This window comes from Salvia hispanica, chromosome 2 (genome assembly GCF_023119035.1).
Source record: "Salvia hispanica cultivar TCC Black 2014 chromosome 2, UniMelb_Shisp_WGS_1.0, whole genome shotgun sequence".
NCBI classification, from domain to species: Eukaryota; Viridiplantae; Streptophyta; class Magnoliopsida; order Lamiales; family Lamiaceae; genus Salvia; species Salvia hispanica.
Genome location: NC_062966.1, coordinates 21,086,980 through 21,109,632, shown reverse-complemented (window position 1 = coordinate 21,109,632; position 22,653 = coordinate 21,086,980). Strand labels below are relative to the sequence as shown.

Sequence of the window (22,653 nt, the reverse complement as noted above, 5' to 3'; positions counted from 1 at the left end):
GTGTAAGAGGAGCCTCAATACTAAGCTCACAGGCTTTAATCATTCAAATTTAACAATCTGAGTAAAAAAATATAGCACAAACGATGATGATCATAAATTCATAATTGAATTTAACAATTTAAATAAAAATGGCTATTGACAACAAACTTAAATATAGAAGAAACTGATACTCCTAAATTTATAAAATTTGAGAATAAACTCAATGCCAGTATGCTTGTTTTTGATAATTTTTATTGATATGTTCACTAAAAAAATGCTAGATAGTGACGGAAATAAGTGACGATGTCAGCTAGCTCAACAACTAGTGACGAAAAAGCGTCAGTCACTAATAGTGACAGATTATCCGTCACTAAAGTGAAGCATTCATCTAGGTTTTCTGTTGTTAGGTGGGATTAATAGATTTAGTGACGGAAAAATTTGTCACTAATATTTTTTAGTTACAAGTTTTTTAATGACGGACCTGCCAAACTTACTATGTCACGAAAAAACATGTTACTAAAAAATACTGGTGAAGGATTTTTCTGTCACTAAAGCTATTAATCCCACCAAATGACAGAAAACATAGATAACTGCTTTGCTTTAGTGATGGAATAATATGTCACTATTAGTGATTGACGCTTTTTCTGTCACTAGTTGTTGAGCTAGCAGCTACCGTCACTATCTAGATTTTTTTCGTAGTGGTTTGAAATGAATAAAAAGTATAAAAGTATTTTATAATTATGAGACAATTTAAACAATTAAGCCGTAAATTAATATAAATGCGATCTATGAAGAGACAATTTATTACTGCCATGCAGAAGTGGAGTTGTTTTACCAATGGTAAATGAGTGAAAAAAATAAAAGCAATTGGTTACATTTTACATAATGATGAGTGAAAAAAATAAAAGCAATTGGTTACATTTTACATAATGATGAGTGATGACCTAACAAATTGCCATTTGTTGAAATCGTCAATTGCCTCTACCTCTCAGCCTCAAGGTAACTACTGTACGGAATCAAATCGTACTGACTAATTTGTTACTTGTGCGAGATTAATTATGTTTATATTTCAGACTGGTGGATGGTGTTACGCACTATCTAAATGTCACCTTAGAACACAAACACCTTTTGGAAGTAGTAAATTCATGGAGCCACATACCAAATTTTCAGACATGATGGATTTTAATTGCACATCTTATCCAAGTATATATATGTGTGTATAAGATCCCGTTAAGTTGAGATTTTTTAGCTTAATTGAGAATTGAGATCCATTTTCAGCCACTCATCCACAAATTTCGCGCGATGTCAACTATAGAGACATTATGTCAATTATGGGACATAATTGTCGTTTTCGCGCAATGTCAACTACAGAGACATTATGTCAACTACGATGTCAACATCAAACATTATTTATGTCAACTATTATGTTAACAACAACATTTTACAAATAATTAATGTCAACAACAAATATTTTCACGTCAACGACCTATATTATTGACATGTAATTGACATGGATTGTACACATAGTTAACATTATATGTGTATAGTTGACATGAATTGTATATGTAGTTGACATTATATGTGTAGTTGACATGAATTGTATATGTAGTTGACAAGGATTGTACACATAGTTGACATTATATGTGTGTAGTTGACATGAATTGTACATACACATAGTTGACATTATACGTGTGTAGTTGACAAAAAAAATTTAAAAAATTAAAATTTTAAAAAGTATTTATTGAATAAAATATAACATGAAATTACCATTCTGTCCTTTCATAATTAATTAATCTAAAAATATTTTTCATGTGCCAAATTCTGGACCATTATTTAATAAAATGAGTGGCTGAAAATGGATCTCTATTCTCAATCAGGCTAAAAGTTCTCAGTTGATCACAACCCTGTGTGTATATATGTGTCTCAATTATGGATGATAATTTGATTTTTAAATTTGGTAGATTTCTGCACTTGGCACAAGGTTTACATTCGTTATTGTGACGGATCATCATTCATGTCAGATATATTGCACTCAGTAAGTCTTTGGTAATTTTTTATCTTATTTTTCTTCATCTTTATGGTTATAGATAACAATCTTATCAACTCATCCTATCCAATAATATTAATAATTCAGAAGTAGAACCTCTCGTTTCGAGGTGCAAGGATTTTTAATGTTATGATGCAGGAAATGCTTGGTAAAGGAATGAGAAATGCCAAGGAAGTATGTTTTTCTTAATTTACTTCAGTTAAATAGATGCGCATTGTCACAATATACGTATCTGACATCGTGCTAACTTCATCAATCAACTCTCGCTGGGAGTTCTGCAGGTGGACTATCTACCATGCTCCATTGCGATAAGTTCCGAAATCTCTTTCCCAATACTAGCCGAATTAAATGCATTTCCAACTCCGGTTTTTTCCTTGACGGGGTTAAGATTCAAAACTATTTCCAAAAATAATTATACTTTAAACAAAAATGTGATTTATCTTAAATCTTAATGTTTAATTGACAGTAAGAATCTACATATGCACATAACAAGACAATATTTTTACGGTGGTGTGGTAAAAACACATGTATTCTTCCATACTTTTCTATTTTATATAAGTACTTGTCAAGAAAACTCCATATGTATCCTCATAATTATATTTTCTGTTAAATTCAGATGTAATGTCTTCTAGTTTTGTCGGTGGATAAAACTTTACTACTTTGAATGTTAACATGGATTTTTGCAATGTTTAATGTTGGCATATCATAAATGCAATAATTTTTTTTATGTGGATGAAGGAGTTGGCCAATGCTTTGCCTACCACATGCACTTCTAAGATGGATCCGAAATTGGCGAGGGATTGTATATACATGCATATATTATGATAAAATCTTATTACGATAAAATCTCATTCTTAAATCTTTACATCTAACTATCTATTTGTATATCAGTGTTTGTTTTCTGAATATTTTGTTAAAGATATTCAGACACCGTTCTTCATACTAGAATCAGCTTTTGATAGTTTTCAGGCATACTAAATTAGGGCTGGTAAATCGTGCGGATTGAGTCGCTATCGGGTCAACCCAATATCGACCCACCCAAACAGATTCGTGTCAGATTCGTGCGGATTTCATGTCATCCAAAAAAATATCGGTCGTGTCGGATTCGTGCGGATTTAATGTCATCCAAAAAAATATCGGTCGTGTCGGATTCGTGTGGATTTCATGTCATCCAAAAAAATATCGGTTGTGTCGGATTCGTGCGGATTTCGTGTCATCTAAAAAAATATCGGTCATCTATTAATGATAGTAAGTTACTGCACAAAATAAACGCTATATGATAATGACCGACATATGATATTATATAATTAAAATTTGATATTACACGATAAAATAAGATATTACAAAATTAAAATAATTAATTTAAATAATATTTAAATCCAAATAATAAAATTAAAGTATATTAAAATTAAGTCTAACTAATTAATAAAATTTAAGTATGCAATAATACTTTTTATCATAAAAAATAATTAATAATAGTATAAATCATATTTTTAGTAATAAAATTAAAATTATAAGAATTTTTTAATTAATAAAAATAATTAAAATGAAAATTTATTATATTATTTTAATTAATAAAAATAATTAGTTTTTTTCTTAACGGATAACCCAACCCAACCCAACCCAAAATTTTCGGGTTCTTATTGGCTCGACTCTATAAGGACCTAAATCCTAAACGTGCGTGTTCGTGTCGGGTTAATTTCGTGCGGATTCGTATCGGATTATCGTGTCGGATCAAAAATTGTCAGCCCTATACTAAATATTGGTTTGCAAACTTTTCAACTTAAGCGTCAAATTAATTTGATTTTATGCCGGTTCAATACGCAGTAGAGCTACAACAGTTGCGCTTATAAGTTGAACTTAATGACCTGCAACTCTACCGAAATACTATAACTCATGATAGGTACTATAATTGTTTTCAATGACCTGCAACTCTACCGAAATACTAGAACTCAATTCTAAGTTAAATAACTAATGAAAAAAATGTTTTCATTTTCATTGTGTTATTTCAGAATTTCGAAAGACATTCATAAAGATACTGTTTGGATTGAAGAACTCTCCAACCAGAGGAATGTTCATTCACTCTTGCTATCTTCATGGCCACTTCCCATATTTTCAGACAAGCATATCTGTTGCAAATAATGTGAGTTTTCTTCTATTTAGAATAAGCTACTTTAACTTGAGGAATGTTTCTGTTTATGTTTTATTTGGAATGTTAAATATTGAGTTATTATGTTAGAGTATTTTCTGTTCTACGTTATGAAATGTTTGAATATGCACATTTTTTTTATATAATTAATACATTTAATTTCTAGCTATTAATTTAAAACTACTTTCTTTGTATATGCAATTTGCAGACAATCAGGGAAGCCATTGTAGATTGGTACTATGATCGAAGTTCCATTCGAGAACTAGACACTCAACATGAGTCACTGCAAGATTGTTCCGTTCATTCCTTTGTTCCGAGAGCGTTGAACAAGCACTCTCTTGTATCACTGCCTCATAATAGATTGAGTTTTATTTTTTCTTTTTTTATTTTTATATTCCTAGTTGTATAGCCAAACTTGCTCACATATAAGAAGATTCAATCATGTTGTGGCACAACTGGTGGTTGCACTCTTTGAAGCTGACAACTTGGCTCCCCTCATCAATATATTGGAGGACGATAAGGATGAATTTGGAATGAGAGAGGCTGCGTCTTGCGATTAACATGTTGGGTAGACTGAGTGCGAACCAGGCTAGAGCTATAACAGGAGGTCTCGTGGAAGTGGTCATGGTAAAGTTGAAGAATCAAATGCTTGTGAGTGAGATGCTTGAGATTCTTGCGAGTTTGGACCAACTTGAATTCCGGGGGATGGTTGAGATGGATGTCATCCCGTCCTTTTGATGTCATTAATCATGCTTTCATGAATGTACAAAAACGAAAATGGTTAAATTTTATGAATGTACAAAAACGAAAATGGTTCAATTTTATTGGGATAGAGTGAGTACTTAATTATGATTGTCAACTTCCACCGGAGATGGTTGTTCTCTACTATAAATTATACTCACTCCGTCCAAAATAATAGACAAAGTTGCAAATGACACGAGTTTTAATGTATGACTAGTATTAATACCCGTGTTGTGCACGGTACATAGAAGATTCAAATAATGAATAGTACAAAATATAAAAAAATTATAGTAGAAAATAAGAATTCAAAGCAACATGAATATTTATAAAAACATAAATGTAGTTATCTTGGCGCATACTAAATGAATAATTTACTACTCCATAATGAATGAAACATTTTAAATTCAACAAATGATTTTATATAATTTTAATTTATGATCTTAGAGGAGTAAAAACAATAAAATTAATGACAAAGAAAACATATATGGCTAATGATCAAAGAGTATAAATTAATTAGAATAAGATATACAGAACAAAGAAAATATGTGTGAGTAAAATCAAAGAGTGTACAATATACAAAAACGTAGAAACACAACAACAGATACAATGATATTAAAGATATGCAAAAACAGTTTTATCGGTCAAAATACATTGCAATCATAAATATATGACGTGCGGTGTGTCTTGTCGTGTAATTAAAAAAGGGTTTACCAATCTGTTAGTGTCAACTTTTGTGGACATCATGAGCGGGATAAACTAAAAAGGAAAATGGGACATCTTGAATGTGACAAATGGAGTACTACACTACATAATAAATTTCAAATGCAAAATTTTATATAGTATATTTGTACATAATAAATACTCCATATTATGAAGTTTAGGGAAGTGTTATATTGCTAACTCAATGCTTAATTGCTAACTACAACTCCATAATAGCCATTAGATATTCAAATTAAAGGCCTAGATCATCAACCACGAAATGTCAATACGATCAACAAAAAACGTCAATAAGACTATAGGATTAATTCCAATAAAAATCAATAGGGATATTAATGTCAAGTTAGTTATAACTAACTTTTAAAAGAAATCTCAAAAATTTAAATTCATATAACATATATCAAATTAAAGATAATTTTATAAGGATTCCAACGATATACTACATGCATATGTTCCGACGTCAAAATTTGAAAAAAATTGATTTTTTTTTTGAATTTTCGTATTTTTAACGAACAGATTTATGTCAATACACCTTACATAATATGTCAATATTATGCTTGTAAAATGTCAATATGAAATTGTGTTGACATTATTATGTCTTCGTGTTGATGTATTTCATACACTGTATTGACATTGTATTTCTAAACCCTAAATTTGATAGTTGCTATTATCTTTTTAATATTAAAAAATGAAAAACGAAATTACACATGGCAAATTGTAGACCACAAGATTTCTAAAATCTTATGACCTTAAATTAGTTGTAGTTAGCAACTAAGAGATGAGTTAGCAATTGATCACTCCCCATTAAGTTTATAGTAAAATATTGTTCAGTCATACCGAAATTAAAGTTCTAATTTCTCTTTTTTTTTTATATCACGTTTGCATATAAATGTAGTCCTTTTATGATATTTAAAATGATAGTGTTTTAACAAAAAGAAAAAAATTAAAAGCTTAATGTAGTGAAATGTATCATTTTGAACATCACTAAATGGCAACATTTTGTAAGTGAATGAGAAATTTGAGAAAAATAATAATATTTCGTGTTTTAATATTTTTGTCAGATTAATCAAAATCTTATAACTAAAATCAATGATTTTAAATAAGGTATTTCGTCAAATCATAATATACTTAGATAAATATTTAATATATCATAATTATATAAGGTATTTCCTTCTAAATATATTATATTTATTTTTAATTATTAGTCGCACACACCGTAATATCATCTGTCCACCTTAATATATTTATTTTTATAACTATAGACTAAAACTTGTATTAGGCTTTTTTTCTTTTTTGAATCAAATTATTGATATTATATTAAGCTTATGTTGTCATACCTTCCACATGTCACATAATAAATTAATACTATCAAACTTATTTTGTCATAATTTTTATATGTCAATTACATTTATCGTACTCCCTCCATCTTTTTTTAAAATAGAAACTATTGAAACGTCACATGTTTTAATGCAAAATTGATAAAATAAGAAATAGATGGAAAGAAGCAAAATTGATAAAATAAGAAATAGATGGAAAGAAAAGTATGTTAGTGGAAAATGAGACCCGACTCATTGGAGAGAAAGAATTTTCCTTAAAAGGAAAGTTTTTATATTTAGGTGACGAACAAAAAATGAAAGAATTTCTATTTTTAGTGGACGAAAGAATTATATCAAATTTAAAAAGATTCATTACAATCTTTAATAGTATAAAACACATACTCCCTCCATCCCAAAAAATATGTACACTTTTTCCGCCCGCCCTATAAAAATATGAGCATTTCCATTTAACACAAAAATTGCTCGTAAATGCAAAAGTATTGCTTATTTCGGTAAGATTTCGGTGAGGCCTTTAACCTCTACACATAATAGAATTTTTCACAAAAGGATTTCTTGAATCTCCATCTCCATATGACGAATGATACAAAATTTTCTAATATTAATGCAAAAATGGGAAAAACTCAAATATGTAAAACTGCTCATGCGTCTACAAATTTTTTAGATCTATAAAAAATATGTTTTCAGTTTCATATCTACCATATGAACTATTGATTAAAACTCATGATTATATTACACTATTGTATTTTCGAAAATAAAAGGCTTTTATGCTAACCAAAGTAGTTGTAGATCTAAATCTCAAATTTTATTTAGATTACATATTGTGAATGATTTAGAAAAATTAAACTATGGTGACTTTTTATATATTTACTTTTTTCGTTCTTTTCTTCTACTTCATTATATTTCTATCTTTTATAAGCTATTGTTGCATATTTTTGTAAATCAAATATGCTATTACCTTACTTAATCAATTTGACTTTTCTTGTTAATCATGTACATAATTTATAGATGCTCAAAAGGAAATAGTTGAATGATTAGAAATCATAAAACATAATTTTACTAAAAAGGATATACTTCAGTTATTATTAGTATTTACAGATTTCCTTTATTCAAAGGTCATTGAACAAGTATAGTCTCTTACACCACCGCCACATACTATATTGAGTGTAATTTTCTATTCTTTTCTTTTTTGTATTCCTAATAGTATTGCCAAACTTGCTTTTCTATACACTGCCACATACGCACGTTTCTCTCAAGTAATCGAATGTTATTTTTCAGGCATATTGTTTACAAATCTTTAAAGTTAGAGATATTTAATCTCATTCTAAGTATTATATACTATGTTGTCTAATATAAAGCTCCATTGTTTAAATTTCTAAACAATGCCGACTTTTTTTATGTTTCGTTTTGGTGTAGTTAGATTGGATAGATTCATTAAAAGCTTTTTTTCATTGTTTAAATAATGCTCCATTAATAGCTTTTATAGTGCAAAGAGCCAAAGACAAAGGCTAAAGCCTGAAACCTATATCTGCATTAAATATGGTGAGTTATTAAGATAAACTACGTATGGCCAGCCATAAAAGGATATTTAGGTCAATATATAGTATAAAAGCAACAACTACTTAATTGTGTTATTTAACGATCAAGTTTGTTTACACTATTACCCTTTATTATTTGTTTTAAAGATGAGAGTATTATTTTTAAGTTTGAATTTAATTCATATATTTATAAAAATTGAAAACAAAATTAAGTAAAATTTAAAGAAAAAAGAATATACCGAGGTTTATGCCTGAAAAATTCTCCCACACCGTCTCAATCTCGTCGATTTTGATATAGTGATTTTCGAGTCAGTTATTTTTATTTTTATGTACACTATAATATGTTTACTTAATAGTAATATTCAACTTGTTTTTATGTACAACATATATTGTATATTTAATAATTTTTCAATTTTCAATTATAATCTTATAGTGATTGAATTTATTAGCACACCAGCTTTTATACTAATAATTTAAGAAGTCATAACATGCCGATTTATCTTATATTAATTAATTAGAAATTTTAATTGATTATAGATTTAATTCAATAATTAGAGTTATCCATTGATTTTACAGTTGATTAAAATACTGGAATTCAATACAAAATTTTTATTATAACTAATTAGAAAATTTGATTGAGATTCAGAAGAATAGTTACAATTCTCAATTAAGTTTACATTCAAATTTGATTGATAAATTGAAAATGAATTATATTCAGTAATCAGTATTTAATCAACTTGACCAATTGATTGAATATATTAGAAACTGATTTTAGATATCACTTCTTTAGGATTGTACTAACTGATATTGAAGTTTATTAGATTTGTATCAATTAATAGCATAGCATTTCGTTACATATATTTGTGTTCATATATAATACTCCCCTATATATTCCCTCGTTGCCTAAAAATAAAAACTCTTTTCCTTTGATCGTCCTCTTACAATAGAAACTTTCTATTTGTCGAAATTTGTTTCTCTCTAATAAAGTGAGTACCATTTTTCACTAATACACTTTTGTTTAATTCCATCTTTCTCTTATTTTACCAATTTTACATTAAAACTCGTACCGTTTCAAAAAGTTCCAGGGAACGGGGGGAGTATAAATAAGAAAATTTCATAACATTTTATCAATATACATAACCATTACATAGTTCCAACTTCCAATTGATCACAGATTAACTTTAAAAAACACTAAGGTGTATAATATAAACTTCCAATTGATCACAAATTAACTTAAAAAAACACTAAGGTGTGTTATAATCTAATAATAAATATATTATACTGTACTATGATATACGATGTTTAGATTATGAAATATTATGACAACGTAGTATTGAAACTTAATATTAAGTTATAACTAAATTATGAATTTATGATAACTTTTCCGTCATACTTAATTTATAAAAATAAAAATAATAATAGTAATGGTAAAAATATTTCTTAAGATTATAGTAGATGACGAGTAATATTATTTTGTATAAAAATCTGAATAAAAAGCAAAAGGATAGAAAGTACTCTAATAAAACGTAAATATCTTCTAAAAATAATAAAAATAATGTCGGATGGATGAATATAAAGTACTTACTTTATAAACTAAGGTAGAGGGTAGAGTTGTCTTAAGAGTTAAGATTTTGATATTTTTAAGGCGACTTAATTATTAAGTGAACTCATTTAATTTTCAGCTAAAAGATAAATTATAGCTGGCCATAATGTGGCCATTTAGCATCACTCATCAAAGAAATATCTCCATTCCACGTTATTTGAGGCGTTTCTTTTTTGCACGAGATTCAAGAAAGTTGTGTTTAGTGACTTAAATAAAGTAAATGAGAGAATAAAGTAAGAAAGATGAAGAAAGTAAAATAAAAGAAAGAATAAAGTATGTGTGATTTAATATTTTATTTTTAGCCAAAAAAGGAAATGACTCAAGTAACTTGAGACAACCCAAAATAGAATACGACTCGGGTAAGCATTAAATGTAATATAACATAAACATGTGGCTAATGCGATGAATTTTATACGAATCATTACTAACGAATAATATAATTACAAGATAATAACTTCATCTTTAAATAAAGAGGAATTCTATGCATATAAATCATAATTCAACAAATAAAATTATTTAATTTAGTAAAATATTAGTAGTAAAATATAGTGTTGTTTCGTTGCTAAAACATGACATCGTTTAAAATGACATTTCATGGTGCTACGTAAATGAGTCATCCCTCTATTTTAGTGCTGAAATCTTGATTGGCGGTAAAATCAGAATAAATCAATAATTTCATAATGCATGCATAGACGATTTTAAAGCTGATATGCGAAAATCCAAATTTGAAAAAAATTAAGATTTTAGAGGTGAATTACGAAAAAAACGTTTATTTCTTAGATGGCTTGTTCTAGTAAGAAATCATAATTAATGCATGCATAAGTTTCAATTCAATTATAATATTGAATGCAATATTCTCATGTAAACTTTAAATAGTTTGTATCTATCTCATCAAACGACTATAGAAAAAGTATGGTTTCCAAATCGAAGACCATGATTAAAATTATATTTTGTCTGATAGTCAATGCAATATTATTCCTCAATTCAAGTGGAGAACCGAGAAGGACTTAAATGTTATAGAAACTAGTATCACCGTGTGCAATGCACTAACTTATAATATTTTAAGAAATTAATGTTAGATTATAAATTAATTAAATAAAATTAGAAATAATATTATTATATTAAAAATTATAAACAAAATGACTATGAATTTTATACAACTAAAACATATTCCCTCCGTTCCTTATAACTAAAAGAATAACTCTAATCTACAATCAACCAAACTAATAGTAATAATATAAATGTCAAAAAAGACTGAACCTGGACATGCAAATTGTACATGAATCGTTTCTCCTAAAATTTCAACACATGAGAGGTATTTATAGAGATTTTGTTTTGTTTCATTATAGTTTTTAACTTCCCTCATTCATCTTCGAAACATTCATTTCATTGCAATATAGTGACACTAAACACTAAAAACCCAAACCTTGAAACCTAAATCTTAAACCCTTAACTTTAAAATATACTCATCATGACTAACAAATGAGCCAAATATCAATAAAATTCTCCCTCCGTCCCAGTTCAAAACTATTTGTTATTTTTATTTCAAAAAACCTGACATTTGTTGATGGAGGTATTTGTCGTCAAGATTTTTAAAAGGCGAGTTATCAATATGCATAAGTTACAATATAAGATATAAGTCAATCCATGTTAAATACCATTTGTTATTAGTGTTTGGGAGATTCCCGGCACGGTGTGGAGTTAGTTTTGCGGGAGGCGAGGTCGGGGTTGGTGGAGAAGTTGAAAATTTTTCATGGCTCCAACTTCCAAATTTGAGGAAAGCCATGGAGATTCTATGATAGACCACTTTGATGAAACCAAGCTCTTTGCAGCGTCTACCATGAGGGTTTTGGCGCCAGATTAAGATAGGTCCACGACGGGGATGGCTGCTGCCCGCCTTGCATGTCTTCATGTGGGTGAGATTGCCGATCGTGAGATAGCACCACCATTATAATAATGAATTTTAGAGAGAGAAAAGAGAGGGAATTATGGATGTGAGAGGAAGAGAGTGAGTGGTACTATTATATATATGCAAGGAGATAAATGGGGTGTTACAAAACCTTTCATTTGTCATGATAGAATTAAAACTTTGACGTGTGATGCATGGAGAGAAGGGGACGTTACAAAACCTTTCACTTACTAAATTAAAAACCTCGAAACTTCCCTATGTTTAAAACTTAAAAAACTTTTCATCTTCTACATTAGAGCCGCAACAAACATCATAACATGATTTCATTAATCCTCATCATAAATTCCCATCACCATATGTAACCGTCCAATTATTTATATGATCATGATTGTAATCAATTAACCAATTTAATAACTTTTGTTTATTTCGTTAACATCCTTCTCATGAAATAGTTATATAAAAACTCCCAAAACTCCCCTTTTATATATATATAGTCTAGATGTGACAAAAATAAGTGTGGAGAGACTTGAGTCGTATTTTGGGGATGGAAAGTAAAGGTTTTTTTTATATATAAATTTTGATAAAAAAAAAATTGAATTAGAAAATACTTAGAATGGGAGAAAAATAAGAGATGAAACCCAAAACCCTCCATAAACCCTAGAGGAATTTGCAGATCGCATCTTCTGCATCAATCTATGCGAAAATGGCTCATCGCATTGTTCGTGGATTGCGAGGGGCCGTGAGAACTCTTGTCTTTCACCAATTCCCAAATCCCCTCAACCAATTTCTCACATCTTCAACCAGAAATTACGCCACCGATATGCGAAAATCGGCGTTCGAGGGCAACATAGTTCGCCTCATTCGGAACGAAATCCAATACGAGCTTGATCACTCCCCGCCCTCTGAGGTAGTATGGCGAAATTCTACTCTGTTTCATGTTCATTGGCGAGTACTTTTTACACATATGAAATGATTACTGCTATTCGAGAGGATTGGAGTGTTACATTTTTTAAGCTGTAAATTTGCAATCTTGTTAATTTTTCTGGTATAAACCTGCCTTGGATTCAGGGATGAGTTGCAGTTGTTTTTGATCTGTTAATGGCTGCCTCATTTCGGTTTATGCCCCTTTTGGCTCTGAATTCGTGAAGCGGAATACAATTCCATCTGTTTGTAATAGCGTTTGCCCATACATGGATGGTTGTGTTTAGCCATAAACAAAAGACGCATTACATGATTCTATGTGTTAACTCCACTGTATTTGGTGAATTGCACCTTGAGAGTTGGAGTGTGTAGAAATGCCTTCCTGCTTTACGGTTCGTCTGTTAATTAAACTAAAAGTGAAAATGTATCTTCATTTTCAAGTTGAGGAGCATTTTCTTGATTGATTGTCATCTTCTTACAAGTCTGTACTTTTATGTTCTGTTACAACTGGTGTTTAACTTTGTTAAGCAGTGGTATTGTGTGCTCATGCCAACACTGGTAGGGTTAGGAGACTAGAGAGAGTAGAAGAAAGATTGTATTGTTATTTTGAAGGAGCTGGATAAGAGCTGCAAAGTACACTCTCCACTAAGATACAAATCATTTCCAACAACCTAAGCTAATATCACAGAGATATAAATAACTACTTGTCACCCTTGTGACGTGGCGGGAGGCGCCTTCTGGATTGATTTGACTGTCCCGGGTTTGGTTCCTTTTGTATCTTTATCGTCATGATCTACCAGAAAACTAGTGTTGTCCACAAGACTAGAAAATATAGAAAATTGACCTTTGAAGTTTGAAAGATCATGCCCTGTTAATCCTCTCATTTGGGTGTCCTCACTACTCCACTATCATTTGATGCTTTACTAGGACTTCCGTAGTTGCATTTCTTTGTTAGCTGTGTCATCCAATGAACCGACCAGGAGAAGCTCTACTCTGTCATAGTAGTAGTAAAGGATATTGATACTTTAGAATGTTCATATGGCTTATATAGCATAAAATGCATCACCCTTGCAAGCCTTCCGATGTCATCAGAGCCATGGATCCTAGAATGTTTCATTTCTTTCTTGCTTTCTTTCTTTCTTTCTTTTTTCGGTCCTTGAAATCAGCTGAGTTGTCCATGGCTGACTATTATTTGTTTGTCACCACTTATGTTAGCCTTTATGGCGGCACCAATACTTGCCTACGATATTTGTTTACCCATAAGTCAGTGTCGGTTGATACTGATAGAGCTAGTTTTAATAATTTTGAAAGAGTTGAACAAACCACAAAAGCCATGAATGATCTCAAACATGATGAAAATCTTGTCACTCAGCCTAAGCTGACAACCATAAAGCTGTAAATTGTTGCCATTTTTGCATAAATGTAATAAGGTAGGAAAATTATTTTGCTAGCCAGACACCCATACTTTATGCCATTAGGCTTCCTATTTGTGTCCCTATTGTATTGACTACTTTTAGTTCTTATACCACTTAGGAAAATATTGCATTTTGAGTAAACTGATCAGCATTTTATTTCCATTGTTTATGTCAATTATTATAGTGCGAATTATCTAACATTTGCAGGTGAAATGCTTCTTTGTGGCATTATTACCTTGAATGTCAATAATAATAAAAAAAAGTCTCATTTCCATCATAGTAATTAAGACGATTATATATTTTATTTTGATTTATGAAGAAGCTTCTTGTCTCGTCTTGTTGAACAGTAATTTGTTTTCTTGAATGTGGATGAGAGGAATAACCAAATAAAAAAGAAAGATACTAAAGCAATGATTAACCTGACAATCTTCATGCATACAGCCTATACCGGAATTCAATTCATTCAAGGTTGACGAACGATCAGGGGAGCAGTGGATTCGATTAAGCAGAAAATTCGGAGAGGATGAGGAGATCAAAATAGAGGTGACTATGTTTGATGGATCTGTTCCCATGAAAATGCACGATGATAAGGAGGACATGAAGCTTCATGTTACTTTGATAGTTGATATCGTGAAGGGGAAAGATGGCGACATATTGGAGTTTGTTTGCTCTGGATGGCCAGATGGTATAGAGATACGCAATGTATTCACCCGTGGACACGATAGAATAAAAAATCAGCCTTACATGGGCCCCAAATTCAAGTACGTTGTGCATTCCTCCTCACCCACTGATCACGTTCCTTAAAAAACTGGTGAGAATGTTTCTTGATCTTTTAGTTTCGATTTGCAGGGAATTGGACGACGAGCTTCAGGATTCACTCTACGATTTCTTGGAGGAAAGGGGTATAGACGACAAGCTGGCTGAGTTCTTGCATGCCTATATGAGGTACAAAGATAAAAATGAGTACTTACGCTGGATGGAAAGCATGAAAACTTATATTCAGAAGAAATAGATAAAAAAAAAAAAGGAGTCGTTTCTTTTCAGTATCGACAAAATCTCGGTCTTATATCGATGCCCTGATGCCTTGTGATTGTACTAATAAGTTGTAAAACTGACAGTTGATGGAGAGAGTTTAGCACAGTATTGTTTAGGATACTAGCTCTTCGCTTTCCGTTGATCAATGTTAGATAACTTCCTAACATCTTTTGGCCCCAGTTTAGATTATTTGATCACTCATTATTGGCATCTTTTAATGTTAGATGAAGCTAATTAGCTAAGCAAGAAACAGTTTTTTTTAAAGATGATCAATTATGGTTTTTCATTTACCCCTAAAAATGGAGAAACGAGGAGGTTCTGAAAACTAGGTTTTTTGTTGTTTAAATTCAACTGCTGCAGTGTTTATCTGGATTAATTGTTCTAAAGTGTGATTGCTGTTATATTAGTCGAAAGACTAATACAGATTGATACTTTTGCTTCAATGTATCATGTTTTATATTTATGATTATGTTCTTAATTGTAGTAACATTGATGCATCATTATTATGGTGGTTGTACAACATTTTTTTAATGTCTTCATTCAGGTAGGTTTATCTATTCAATATCCATTTACTCCATGACTAAATAATTTGGCACCCTTAAATCATGTTATTAATAACATGTACCACATTTTTCGGGTCAATTATATCAGAAAATGATCTACAAGGAGTAAGTATATATCTTTAAAGCGATTGTGACAATATATTACTCCTATTAGTGTGACCGGCAGATCCAAGAAATGCAACTGTAGGTAGGTTGACCATTCGATTCCACCTACATCGGCCATTGAGTAGTAGGCCCCCACTCTTCTTACATGGCACTTAGCTCATTTAAATTTCATATTCCATATGTCTCATGCTACTCGCACTTTCTATTTCAGCTTGTCCCAAACTACGCACACGATTTCTAGGAGTATATTAGTGATGTTTTGTACTCTAATCATATCTCTCCACCTTTAATACTAACCCTAAATCAAATCAATGTTCAACACATGGTGAATAACAGCAGACATAAAGTTTGATCTGTATGAGAATTGGACCATTTTTCTTAAAATTTTGGCTGTTGTAAAAAATAGTACTCCTACTACTATTGATTGTTGTTTGCATTTATGATTCATATTTAAATAATGGAGTACCTAGATTCATTCTAAAAAATATTTTTTTTCTTATCCTTTATCAGAAAGGTAGGTAGATTTCATATAATTTATATTTTTCATTTTTGCTTTAAAATTAGTAGTATTTTTAATTTATTTTATACACTAAAATTCTCACTCACAAAAAAGTGATTCAGATTAGCCAAAATATGCTTTCATTTTGGTATTTTTTGCTCAATTTCAGATATAGTGTTTGAATTCCTTGATAATTGTCCCATGGGTTAATATTTTAGAATCATAGTAGTATCTATTAGTATATACTCCCTCCGTCCACAAAAAATAGTCTCATTTGTGGACGGCATGTGTTTTAATGAAAATTTTTGGTAAAATAAGAGAAACAAAGTAGGTAAAGTAAAAGAGATATGGAGAGAAAGTAGGTAAAATATGCAAGAGAAGAAAAATAGTAGGTAAAATATAAGAGAGATGCTTTCCATTTACAAAAATGAGACTATTTTTTGTGGACATCTCAAAATAACAAAATGATATAGTACTACTCCCTCCGTCCTAGCTAAGTTGACACGTTCCTTTTTTTCACGTGAACTGTCTTCTATAATATTCTCTAACTTATTTTATTTTTTCTCCACTTTAACTATATATCATCATTTTTTTCAAAACAAGTCGATAAAAAGATGTGTCATCTTAGACGGGTAGCATGGAGTATTAATTATACTATTTGGGATCAAATTAACCATCCACGTTATGCATATCAATCAAGGATCTATAACACATGATTTTATTACACATGCACCTACTATTGTCTGTATATGTACTATGTACCGGTTGAAAACTTACTGCAGAGTTACGATAAACGTGACAAATGTTAGAAAATAAATTAAATTAAATTAAATAATTTAAATAATTTGAACAGATCTTCACATCCTAGCTAGTATCTAGCTGACAACTTGTACTTATTTTCATTTATACCTAAACCTATTTCTCTAAATACTATAATCATTTTCTTCTCATTCCTACACTAACCTAATCCACAATTTCTTATGCCATCATATACATATTCGGAACAATTTATGGAACATTTTGCAATGTCAATTAATTGATGCTCATTTACCAAATTAAATTCTAAACATAGTGGCAAAATGTTGGTAGTTAAGAAGATTGTGAGTGAGAAGACAAAAAACAAATTCAAACATGATCCTAATAAATTCAGCAATGGAAAGAATTGAACATCCTTACTAGGAAACTAACTTATCGAATAATCGATAACCGGCTGGTTTCGGTTCGATTACTGGTTAATCAATAACCAATGTACAGAATAACCAGCCCTATTAAACAGAAACCTATTAATTAAAGTTTAAGAGACAAATCCAAGAATTTCAACTCTTCTTGATTGCCAGTCTTCAGCTGCGGCGCGGCCGCCCATCGGCGGCTGGGCCAAGCTGAACCGCCGCCCTCGGCCGCGACAGCGAGAGGCCTCCGCCCGAATTTGAACCTAATCGGTGGGGCCACAACGCTATGGAGAGGGAGAGGGGAGTAGCGGTCGTGGAGGCCGAGGCGGCGCTCGCGTTTGTGGGCGTTCTGGTGGCCGCCGAGGGCCTGCGAGCTGTAGAACTTCCTGGTGCAGTAGTTGCATGAGAAGACTCGATTGCTTTGTGGCTCTAAATCTTTGCTTGAGAGGCTTAGATCCAACACCAGATTCAACTTCTCTTGTTTCTCCATATTTTTGATGAAATTGTGGTTGAGGGTTTTTAACTCAAGTTGATTTTTTGAAAGTTGTTGAAATGTGGGGATTTTGAGATAGCCATTGGACTCAACAATGTTTGTAGTAGTAATATAAATGCTGTGGTACTATGTAAGGAACGAAGATTTACAGTTACAAAGACCTAATCATTGAAAAGAATTAGGCACTAGCTAGGGTATGATGGGGATGAGTGTTTTTGAAATTATTTGACTAAAAATTAGTACTAGAACACATGCATGGATTACATTATTAGTTTTAAAATAAAATAGGAGTGATTTAGTGTGAGACTTGTTATAAAAAATCGAAACTAAATGAGTCTCTAATAAGTCATGGACGTTCTAAAATAATAAAATGAGTCATTATTTTTTGGTAAGAGGGAACATTTCTTTTTCGACATTTAATTTTTTCAGTGTTGATTAGTTTGTTGAGTAATGAGAGTAGAATATCCAGTGTTTTCATTTTTAAAAATATTTCACTTTGAGTTAGATATTTCGAAAAGAAAAATATAGAGCACTTTGAGTGGAACGAATGAAACACTATTCAATTATTCAAAATATGTAAGTATTTTGTTTCATATTGTAGTTTTTATACACGAATAAAGAGTCAATCAATTAACAGTCAGTTATTCACAAAATGTTAGTACTAGTATGTTTTATTTTACTAAAACTTTTTTTTTCATTCGCGCCTACTAGTAATTAGTTGGAGTACGTAGTAGCCAGGGGATCAAAACATTGTTTCATTTTGAAAAAATCTGGAATTTTCAATATTAATTATTTCAATATATTATATATGTGTGACAGGTATATAATAACAGTAATATATTTTGTGTATATCAATGATCGATGTTGAAATATGAGATGTACATGGGGTAAAAAAGGGTGCTGTGGTGTGTATATATATGCCAACCAAAGTTCTTGAGTTAAATCTCATGAACAAAGGAAATACTCTCCCCGTCCCCAAATAAGAGTTACTAATTTTCATTTTGGTCCGTCCCCAATTAAGGGTAGCACTTTATTTTTACTATAAATGGTAAGTAGGTCTCACATTCCACTAACTCATTTCACTTACATTTTATTATAAAACCAATATAAAAAGTGGGTCCCACATCCCACTAACTTTTTCAATCAATTTTTCTTTACATTTCTTAAAACTCGTGTCCGGTCAAAATGTTACTCATAATGGGAGACGGAGGGAGTATTCTTTTATGGCTATATAGACTCCTTTTTTGTAATATTTGCACTACTAATTTTCTTTTGTAGTGTGACGACATGTCATTTTTATCATGTCTTGTCTTGTGAGTTTTACCCATTTTGGGGAAATACTTATGGTAATTATGTTGTCTTGTTATCTACAGTGTGAATAGCCGTAAAACTCACTAGCAAGGGCCATATGGGATAGTAACTTTACAAGCTAGCTATCTGATCATGTATTAAATTAATATAATATAATAGCCTATATTAAAAATATTCTTGCACAAAAGATCAAATTTGATTGGTTGTATATATACTAATTCTTTCGTACGCCATTAATTATCTTATTTGGACTCGACACATTTTGTAAGAAATGAAAAACGATGTTACTGGAATAATATGTGAATAGAATGAGTCAGTGGAATATGACTTAGTATCAAACATTTAATGGTAGATTAATGGAATAAATAAGAGTAAGAACACTTAATTATACTAGATCATTAGATATGATAGGATGTGAATATGAATACCAAAAACTGTGAAATTATATTATGATTTGCCACATAATATTATTTTATTTTAATAAATGTTTTTAAAATAATGACTTAATTTTTTTAATTAATGTTCAGATATATTTACATACTTGCACTATCATTTTTCATTAATTATAAAGAGGAATTAAAACTATCAATCTATTTTCTTGCATTCTTCCCATCATAAACACACGTAAAAAGTTAATTATTATTGTCTTGTTCTATTTAATAGTGGTAATTTATTAGTAATAGTTTACATTTAAATTTTATTTTAGAAAATTGAAAATTATATAATTAAATATTTTAATATTTTTCATTTATATATTTATCAACGTGTTGACAGGCAACAATACTACGACTCTTTAGAATTTGATGTGGGCTGAGGAGGTCTGAATCAAAATGGGTCATAGTTTTGCATGCAATGTGTTCGATAAAAATGCCCAGCTGATTGTGTGTGATTATTTGGCCAGGCACTTCCTACAAGATTAAATTAGAGTTGAATATTATTGATTTCTTTTCTTGTCGTTTGGTGTTTGGATGAAAATTTAAATCTTATTTGATCCATATGTACATTAATGACTAAGTAGAGAGAGCCCACATTGAGCATCTGGTTACATGTAAACTTATACATATGTGTGAAGTCTGAATTCATCTCCTGAAACTATGTTCTCCCAACGGCTTGTCGCCTCCTTCGTCAGGCAGCTTCACAGCCGTATAAACACCGGCCCCAGCCAGAGCTCCCAAGATTGGTGCAGTTAGGTACACCCAAATGGCTCTGTAGTTGTTTGCAGCAATCGCCGGCCCTAGAGTTCTAACCGGATTCATCGATGCTCCCGTACTTTCCCTGCATCACGATAACATTTATGTTGTCAAATTCATTATTGCTTTTGGATCAAAATTGTGTCCAAACTGATCATGGTCTATGAGCCTTTGACCAACCACACCTATGCTTATTGGCCCATTATATTTAGTAGGATTGTCACATTATTTGAAATGGAAGAGTATTTACAATATGAAGGTTGTTTATAAATAAAATGTTTCTTCTATTCTCAACTGTAATTAGACAAACAAACTTAAGTGTTCTTCTAAGATTTCCCACCAAATCTTTGGATGTGACATAATGCAGTGGGCATTTAAGCCCATTTTTTCCTTATTTTCCTTTCTTTTTTTACAATGTAATTTATGTGAAATGTAACTTCTCGGTTCAAATTTCAAATGGCCTCTTAACCACATGGGAAAAGCCTATTAGTTTTAAACCACATGTAAAAAAAGTATTGAAATGTAAGTACTTAATTTGTTAAAAATAAAAAATAAAAAATGAAATAATTGGTGAGAAAAAGTTGATAGTATTACCCGGCTATGAGTATATTGAGCATGACAGTAGCTCCAACCGCAATCCCCGCAAGCTCCCCCACCTGTTTTATTTAAATATCACAATAAAAATAAATCCAACTCTTTGAGTTTAAGTCAAAATAAAATACTCCAAACTCACTAATTTAACTATCCTAGTTTTATGGGATCTGAGATCCCACTTGATTTCATATACTAATTTCATTTATTGTTGCCAGAATAGAAAGTGACCATCACCAGTAGCACTGGGCTCTTTGTCTAGGAAATTAATATCGTTCGTCTCTTCAATTAATGGTGATCTAACTAGAAATGTAGTAGTGGCAAGTAATAAATGCATAGCAAAAAATGCAAGAAAAATGGTGTTCTCACAGCTCTTGTATCAGTAGCAACTGCAGTGACAACAAACATGAGGTTGAAGGTGATGATGAACTCCAATGCAAATGCTTGAGCATATCCCACTGTGGGACCAGGCAGAGTCACCCCTCCTCCCATCATTGGCTCAAAAATAGCCTTTAGCATAAATGAAGCACATATTGATGCACTCATTTGTGCACCTATGTACACCGGCACCTACAAATTAATGACTCAGTTTATTAATTTTTCACTAATTAATACTAATAATAATATGAAGATTATCCGCTCACGTGTTTCCATGGGAAGTGGCGGAGAGCCGCGAAGGCGAACGTGACAGCCGGATTGAGATGGGCCCCGGAGATGTGTCCCGTGGAGAGTATGACTATCATGACTGCCAGCCCTGACGACGCAGCCAGCCCGAGGAGCGTCTCCGCCCCTCCGCTCCTCTGGTTGACTATCGGCGTCGCGGCCCCGGCAAATATTAGGATGAGTGTGCCTATAAACTCTGCTCCCACCTATTTTATTACATATAGTTTCATTATTTTGAAATTAGGGGGGAAATGACAAAAATGGCGACATCTTTGGTGAACACACCTTTCTAGCAAGGGAGATGGGAGGGGAAGGGAATGAGCATGAGAGAGGGGGCAACGGCCCATCTTCCAATGACCATGATTCAACATTGAAGCATTTGCAACTACTCCTAAGGAGGGAAGGTTGTCTCCTATTCCCATTCCTGAAGCCTCCGAAGAGAGGGGCGCCTGGCGTGCCAGGCGTCACGGGAGTGGAGGGCGCCGACGCCCCGTCTTCACCTTCCATATGTTAGAGGAAGTAATTAAACTCAATGTGGAGAACCAAGGAAAGGAAGGTGGAGAAGTGTGTGTGTGTGTTATTATTGCATGTGGTTATGTTTTAATAATGTGGGCTTGGCCCAATTTTATAGTAGGTGCAAGAAAGTTGACTTGGGGAATCCCAATCAATGGATCCAAGAAA

General features: G+C 31.6%; 3 protein-coding genes across 3 annotated transcripts; 1 reads left to right on the top strand and 2 right to left on the bottom strand.

Moving 5' to 3' along the window:
* The first annotated feature begins 12,640 nt into the window (after positions 1 to 12,640).
* On the top strand, positions 12,641 to 15,674 carry LOC125204639 (uncharacterized protein At2g39795, mitochondrial). Its single transcript, XM_048103345.1, has 3 exons — positions 12,641 to 12,924; positions 14,795 to 15,114; positions 15,203 to 15,674. Exons 1-3 carry the CDS (start codon positions 12,721 to 12,723, stop codon positions 15,363 to 15,365), a joined length of 687 nt encoding a protein of 228 aa, XP_047959302.1. The 5' UTR covers positions 12,641 to 12,720; the 3' UTR covers positions 15,366 to 15,674.
* A 2,149-nt stretch (positions 15,675 to 17,823) lies between these two features.
* Positions 17,824 to 18,284, bottom strand: LOC125204053 (zinc finger protein 2-like). The gene has a single exon (XM_048102592.1). It carries the CDS (start codon positions 18,212 to 18,214, stop codon positions 17,843 to 17,845), a length of 372 nt encoding a protein of 123 aa, XP_047958549.1. The 5' UTR covers positions 18,215 to 18,284; the 3' UTR covers positions 17,824 to 17,842.
* Positions 18,285 to 20,503: 2,219 nt separating this feature from the next.
* LOC125207774 (aquaporin NIP6-1) lies at positions 20,504 to 22,625 on the bottom strand. The gene is made up of 5 exons (XM_048107250.1): positions 22,258 to 22,625; positions 21,954 to 22,178; positions 21,679 to 21,879; positions 21,313 to 21,374; positions 20,504 to 20,803 (listed from the first exon to the last, which is right to left on the bottom strand). Exons 1-5 carry the CDS (start codon positions 22,477 to 22,479, stop codon positions 20,608 to 20,610), a joined length of 906 nt encoding a protein of 301 aa, XP_047963207.1. The 5' UTR covers positions 22,480 to 22,625; the 3' UTR covers positions 20,504 to 20,607.
* Positions 22,626 to 22,653: the final 28 nt, after the last annotated feature.

Bases quoted from the DNA above. Each gene is read 5' to 3' on its own strand.
- LOC125204639 (XM_048103345.1), top strand. From the start codon at position 12,721: ATGGCTCATCGCATTGTTCGTGGATTGCGAGGGGCCGTGAGAACTCTT. The intron at 12,925-14,794 runs GTAGTATGGCGA...TCATGCATACAG, and splicing joins ATCACTCCCCGCCCTCTGAG to CCTATACCGGAATTCAATTC. The intron at 15,115-15,202 runs GTACGTTGTGCA...TTCGATTTGCAG, and splicing joins TACATGGGCCCCAAATTCAA to GGAATTGGACGACGAGCTTC.
- LOC125204053 (XM_048102592.1), bottom strand. From the start codon at position 18,214: ATGGAGAAACAAGAGAAGTTGAATCTGGTGTTGGATCTAAGCCTCTCA.
- LOC125207774 (XM_048107250.1), bottom strand. From the start codon at position 22,479: ATGGAAGGTGAAGACGGGGCGTCGGCGCCCTCCACTCCCGTGACGCCT. The intron at 21,880-21,953 runs GTGAGCGGATAA...ATTAATTTGTAG, and splicing joins GCCACTTCCCATGGAAACAC to GTGCCGGTGTACATAGGTGC. The intron at 20,804-21,312 runs GTAATACTATCA...ATCGTGATGCAG, and splicing joins CTCAATATACTCATAGCCGG to GGAAAGTACGGGAGCATCGA.